The 7,374-nt window shown below is 41.0% G+C and overlaps 1 protein-coding gene across 1 annotated transcript; it reads left to right on the top strand.

Annotated features, from left to right (window-relative positions):
* Window positions 1–1,761: 1,761 nt before the first annotated feature.
* On the top strand, window positions 1,762–6,981 carry LOC131253845 (UDP-glycosyltransferase 76B1-like). Its single transcript, XM_058254978.1, has 2 exons — window positions 1,762–2,283; window positions 5,805–6,981. The coding sequence occupies exons 1-2, from the start codon at window positions 1,785–1,787 to the stop codon at window positions 6,761–6,763; spliced, it is 1,458 nt and encodes a 485-aa protein (XP_058110961.1). The 5' UTR covers window positions 1,762–1,784; the 3' UTR covers window positions 6,764–6,981.
* The last annotated feature ends 393 nt before the right edge of the window (window positions 6,982–7,374 follow it).

Here is a 7,374-nt window from a genome sequence, read left to right as displayed (position 1 = left end):
TGGGTGTGTTACTAGCAAACTAACAAAAATAAATAAATAAATGCTAAACCAAAATTCGTAATTATTAAAAATAATAAAATTCTAACTCTAATGAAAAATTTGATTCTAATAAAACTCTTATAAATTTTAATTTTTAAAAATAGTATTTTAAAAAATAAATATTTCTAAGCTGAAAGCCCACGTTTTATTACCAAACGCATACAAACAAGTTTGATAGGTTGCGCGCCCGTAGTGATATTCGGATCAAGAGTTACGAGGAATATACGGTTCACCTTATGTGAATGTATTTGTGACACGTCCTGCATCATTTAGGCCGTGGGCTTACAGTACAGCTTAGCCGGTCTAATGTGATTTAATGTATGGTACGTGTGCGATTTTAAGTGCGTGTGTATATAACATGTCATACACTGCCGGAGTAGTAAATAATCGATGTCGCTTTTTTTCTTTTTTTCAGTACAGGTCTGCCACTACTTTCGTTTGATAGAGATGCCTGCTGCAGTTGAGTAACGATTGGAATAAAAAAAATCTGGGAACCATCAGAACTATATGATCCTCGGCCGGGAACGTAAGTAATGTCCTGAGCCTTTTCAGTTTGTACAAGTTATGCTCACATCTAAGTGGTCCAGACCGTCAACACCATGATGCTAACAATGGGTGGACCACACCTGAGAGGTGTCACAGATTAGAAGAGCCTGAAAATCCATCCATGGAGTGGGGAGAGGATTGCCTACTGATGCTGCAGTAGCTACTGGACGGTGCTCTTTGGACCCCACCATGATTTATGGATTTTATCCACACCGTCTATTCATTTTTATAGTTCTTTTTAGGGCATAAGCCCAAAAATGAGGCAGATCCAAATCTCATGTGGACCACACCAAAGGAAACAGGGTTGATTGAACTTCCATAGTTGAAAGTTTCCTGGGCACAAAAATTTTGCATGAAGCTGCTAATCAACAGGTTGGATGGCAAATAAACATAACGGTGGATCTTAGGAAGTTTTTAACTGTGGGAATTCAATCACCATTATTTCCTTGTAGTTTGGTTTGTGATTTGGATCTGTTTCTTTTTTGGTTTCATACACTAAAATGATCAGAAAAGATAGATGGACAGCGTGGATTAAACACATATAACATGCTGGCCTCGCTGATTGCAGCGCGAGTAGGCAACCATGTAGAGGATATTATCTGGACATGGTTCATCCACCACAAGCTACATTAAGTAATGGGACCCACATGAAGAAACTAAGGACCAGGGGACATTAAACCACATGTCCAGGATCCTATGTTTTTTTTTTTTTTTTTTTTTTCTTAAAGGGTATTGGAAGATGGATCATAAACAGTGAGGTTTATTTAATCCTCTGGCAGAGCATGACACTTGATATGCAGGCCCATAGAAATTGTACACATTTCATACTCAGGTTAAACAGGATAAATGCGGAACTAACTGTGGCTAAGTCACAGTCCCAAAATCAGACTTTCAATAATCTTAACCTTCAAATATGGCCATTGGATAATTTTATTTTAACCATCCGATAGATCTCCACCAATATGATATGTTTATAATAATAATAATAACTGTTGATTTTTTGGTTCATTGGACACCTAAACCCATAATTCAAACAGTTCATTTTAAATTGCTCGTATCTGGTGAAGCAAATTCTAAGTAATTCCATATGCATGCGTATCATCCTTTAGACTCTGCCAGAGTATCAAAGTTTTTTCTCCTCTATATATCAGCCAATGCAAGTGACCCATATTCATTCCAAAACCAAAACTCAAACGGCAATGGCTAGATCAAAAGAGAGACCTAGGCAGCATAGGAAACCCACCCATTTAGTGCTTTTCCCATGCCCATTACAAGGCCACATAACTCCCATGCTTCAGCTGGCCACAATCCTACACTCCAAAGGATTCTCAATCACCATCGTCCACACTCAATTCAACTCTCCAAATCCATCCAACTATCCAAACTTCAATTTTGAGCACATATCTGATGGCTTATCGGCAGATCAGGCACAGAAATACGACGTCATGGCCTTAGTCGCGCTCCTTAACATCAATTGCCATGATCCATTTAGTGATTGGATGGCTCGGATGCTCTCGGAGCAAGATCCACGTGATATGATTGCATGCATTGTTTCCGACGCTCTCATGCACTTCACACAGTCCGTAGCGGACCACTTGAAGATCCCAAGAATCATTCTACGGGCGAGCAGTGCCACATCCTTTGTCACGTGCGCTGCCTTCCCACTGCTCCGTGAGAAAGGCTATCTTCCCATACAAGGTGTGTATATGCCAAACTACCACAATGATTTCTTGTTTTTGTGGGTGGGAAGATTGGCTAGGTGGGTCATTTCAGAAAGCACAAGATCACATGCCACCAATGTTTGTGAAATTCCACATACATCATACATACCTTTATTATTATTATTATTATTAACAATTCTACTAGCAGATAACTTACAACTTTTCATGTGTACATGCATGCAAGCCGTCCATTAATAAACTGGCCCCCCATCATGAGAATTATGTTTTTGGAAGCTCAGCAACATCCATTCATTAAGTGGACCATTCTTATATTTTATTTGTCAGTGACTTGACGTTGTTATATATGGCATGGCTAACTTAATGAATGAATTGGGCTAACTGATTGATTGATGTTGTTTTATACTGGGTGACCGACTTGATAAGTGGAGCTAACTTTTGCACTGCCGCTGACCTAATTAGCCACAAGGTAGTGTCCACCCTGCCGATAAATTCCAATCAGTTTAAGTGCACATGACATCCAAACTTTCCAATAAGTTGGCCCCACGATGAAAATTTTATATATTTTAAATATCAGCCATATGTACACATCAAAATATATGTTTGGTAAGTCGATGAGGCGAACTTATGATGGGTCCAGTCCAGCTTATCGGATGGGTTGGATGTCACATGCACATAAAAGGTTAGAAGTTATCCCCTAGGTGGACCATAGTTTCAGTCGAAATGATTGGGCTTGAGACCTGCTCTCTCTTTCTTCACTTTTTATATATATAGTGCAAAAATCATTCATATCCACTCATTTAACAGCTACACTTGTATTTTTCTCTTTATTAGTAGTTAGACATTATGTTATATAGGGTGGACTCTTGAAGAGTGGACAGGGCTGATATTTTCATAAGGTGATCCTCATAATGGGGCTAAGGTATTGAATGTGTTGAATTGGGGATGCATTTAACATGATTGATACATTTTACTGGGTGGACCATAACTTGTGGTCCAACTCGTTGGACATAGATCTGCTACACACATGGTGGACCATAAGGAAGCATCTTACAGTCTGGTGCATAAATAGGGACAGGTGCGCCCATAATTTTGTGTATTTGAACTTCACTCTTTACATCAGATGCATCAGCCCACGTTGGGCCTTGTACACAAAAATCAGTCATATCCGTGATTTAGGTGGGCCATAAAGGGTCAAAACAGTGTGAAGGGGAATGCAACCCCTTCAAACTACGTCCCTTCATGTGGCCCATTTAAATCGGGGATAGGACTTATTTTTATGTGTTGCATGTAAGAGTGGAGTTCATATAATTATCATGGTAGGCCTTAAAAGAATCAAGAGTGGACACCTGAGTCACAATTCAGCCTGATTTTTTTGCCCAAGGACTTATTTGGAATGTCTGATCTAAGTTTGAGTGGATCTTGCATAAACATCTCTGTGGGTCATGTAAAAAATCAAAGGCGAGAGTTTATCTCCTAATGTTTCCCTGCATATGGCCGACGAGTACTGCTTCAAATACAGTGCAGTACGAAGAAGTCCAGACTTCCTGACCAACCGTACAAACCTAATGAAATCGAGCTTCCGCAGCCGCTGATGCAACTGAATCAGCTGCTTTTTTCAATGATCGGGGGCTTTACCTGCAAGCAAAAGCAACTTACGCTTTAGATTTGCTTTAGCTGCCGCTTTCTCTTGTAACAGAGCCCCCCAAAAATTGATCTGTACTGTTGATACAGTATGGGATATGAATCTTTAAGAGGGGTGGAACCACGGATCCTCCCAGAAAAATATACGGGAGGACCAAAATGACTTTTTGGGCTCAATGATTAAAATGGGGTGATGCACCTAGTGATCGGAATGGATTTCACTTAAACATTATGGTGGAGCCCACTTCAACCAGTCACACTTACAATATCTCAATGGACACACCTGAATCAGTAATCACACGGGTAAGAGAGGGGCCTTGTGTCTGATCCTAGCATCAGCTGGGGCCCACCATGAAGTTGGTATTGCCCAATAGGCAGGCAGGTTGAACTACACGAGCATGAGAAAAATAGAAAAATGAAAGTTCATAAGCCAATTCCCATGATCATGAGAAAAATCTATGGTTTGGAAAATGACCAGTGGTCCATACGACATACATGTTTGGCCCTGTGACAACCGGACTGCTCTGTTCTGATCCTGTACATGTTCACGGCGAGCCTATTAGATGAATGAACCCAATCCATTAGGGGGCATTTGGACAGTTAGGTACTTTAGATAAGTTACTTATGTAGTAAGTAGTTTATTTTGATTTCTACTTATTTGCCACATGAATATACTCATAAACAACATACTTACCAGCAAAAAGGGAGAAAAATATGTTGGTTTCCAACATCATATGTAATTATCCCTCAAGACTGTTCGATCCCCCTCACAACCATCATCGATCATGTGGGACCAACCTTTGACGTGAATTCCCTTCATTGTTTGGGCCCCACCTTTGATGTGGGTTGTCCATTATGTGGGGCCCACCTTGGATGTGGACATTTATCGTTAGAGGCAGGCCTTTAATGTGCATCATTCATTATGTAAGGCCTATCTTTGATGTTGGTAATTCAAATTGTGGGGTCCACCATCAGTGTCATTATCCATCATGTGGAGCCCACCTTCAATGTCCACCGCCCATCATGTGGAGCCTACCTTTGTTGTGGATTGTACTATCCATCATGTGGGGCCACCTTGATGTGGATCATCCATCATGTGGGCCCACCATTATTAATTGTCCATCATGTGGAGCCAACCTTTATGTGGACTGTCCATAATGCGGGCCTCAACTTCAATGTGGGTTTCTCATTATGTGGGTCTCACCTTGAATATGGACCATTCATTGTTAGGTGCCCACCTTTGATGTGGACCATCCACCATGTGTGGTCACCTCAATATGGGCCATCCACCATGTGGGGTCTAACTTTGATGTCCATTGCCTATAATGTGGAGCCCACCTTTAATTTGGACCCTCCATCATATAGGCCCCACCTCTAAAGTGTGTCGTCCATCATATTGGATGTCGGCTATTTATCATTGTGGGCCAAACTTTGACGTGGATTGTCAGTTATGTGTGCCCGCATTAACATGGGGCCATCCATCACGTGGGACTCGCCTTTGACGTGGACAGTATTTCATGTGGGGTCTCCTTTGACAAGGACTTTGAGAGAGAGCCTCTTTTGATATTGATGTGAGAGAAAAAAAAAAAAAAAGTAATAATTTAAAAAAGCAATAAATTTTTTTTTTATTGAGATAAGTAACTTTTAGCAGGTAATTTCCTTTTTTACCAGCAAGCTTAACAAAGTAACTTAATCACTTTACATAAGTTAAAAAGTAACTTATTTGGTGGCATTTAAAAAGGCCCTAACCCATAGAATGACTATTTTTATTTTTCTTTCTACAAGAGAGAAATATGGGCCATTTCCCACCTAAAGTGGGCTCATGTGTTAGAGTTTATATCCAACATTCGTAGCCAATCGTGACCATCTTCTCTTTCATTTGAACCTTCTTACCAGATCCTGAATCAGAGACGCCAGTGTCTGAACTCCCACCGCTCAGAATCAAAGACCTACCGAACATCAGCACCGACGACTCAGACACATTGTACCAACTTGTGGCCCACATGAACAACGAAACAAGGAACTCTTCAGGGCTCATCTACAACTCCTTCGACTACATTGAAGAAACCGCATTGGCAAAAATCCGTCAAGACTTCCCGATACCATTCTTTCCGATCGGCCCGCTTCATAAGTACTCATCAGGATCGTCCAGCAGTTTGCTCCCACATGATCAAAGCTGCATGGTCTGGCTGGACAAGCAGGTAGCAGGGTCTGTCATCTATGTCAGCTTCGGAAGCTTAGCTTCCATGGAGAAAGAAGAGTTAGTGGAGATTGCATGGGGGCTAGCCAATAGTGGCCAGCCCTTCTTGTGGGTGGTTCGACCCGGATTGGTCCGTGGGTCAGCAATGGCCGAAATGCCAGATGGGTTCGAAGAGCAGACACGGGAGAGGGGCTTGATCGTCAAGTGGGCCCCACAGCAAGAGGTCCTGGCCCACCCTAGTGTGGGATGTTTCTGGACACACAATGGTTGGAATTCAACGGTGGAGAGTATATGTGAAGGGGTGCCTATGCTATGTTGGCCTTGTTTTGGGGATCAAAAGGTGAATGCTAGGCTTGTAAGCCATGTATTGAAAGTGGGTGTGCAACTAGAGAATGGGCTTGAGAGAGAAAAGATAGGGTGGGCCATAAGAAGATTAATGGTTGAGAAGGAAGGAGAGGAGATGAAGAAAAGGATAAGGAAACTGAAAGAAAAGGCTGACCGTTGTTTAAGGAAAGGGGGTTCTTCCTATGAGTCATTAGATAGGTTAGTAAATTGTATCCTATCATTTAAACGCACGACTCCTGGATTCAGTCCTACTGGATCTGGTTCAATACCACAAACCTCCTCGAGGGGCGACTGGGGTGAGTCGGGCTGATACACCATCCAACTTAGGTGAGTCGCAATTCGACTCTTGATAACAAGTCCATCCGAGTCTCTGGGTCTATAAACCTTTATTCTTCATTTGAGAGAGTTCTGTGTGATTCGAAAAGTAATGTTGGAAAGTCAATAATGGCAACAGCTGCGTCCTATTCGAGTAAAAGATATTTGTATTATAATCCCAGTGTTAAAATAAATTGATAAAAACATTGGAGAAAAAAGATATATATTTGTAAAGTCTTTCTTTTTATTTTTATAAATTATTGAAAAATATTGATTAATGTGTGTGTCAGTTGCAAATATATTGTAATGAATTTATAAATTATTTGATGGTTGTCCAATTAGTTGGGAAAATTACTTATGATGAAGCATATATTGATGATTAGACAGTTGCTCAGATGCTGATTGGGCTGGCTGCCTAGATGAGAGATGCTCTTCTTCAAGTTTCTCAATAGTTTTTGGATGGAATTTGGTTTCTAGATGCACTAATAAACAAAATGCAGTTACATAGTCCTGCCTCTCAGCAGAGTATCAGTGTTTAATTATATCAAGCTGCTGAATTATTCGTAGGGCTATCCATGAGATGGGCTCGGGCTTGCCAAAATTCAA

The sequence above is a fragment of the Magnolia sinica genome, chromosome 8, assembly GCF_029962835.1.
Source record: "Magnolia sinica isolate HGM2019 chromosome 8, MsV1, whole genome shotgun sequence".
Lineage (NCBI taxonomy): Eukaryota > Viridiplantae > Streptophyta > Magnoliopsida > Magnoliales > Magnoliaceae > Magnolia > Magnolia sinica.
The sequence above is the reverse complement of the archived record's forward strand: the minus strand, read 5'-3'. Positions and strand labels throughout refer to the sequence as shown.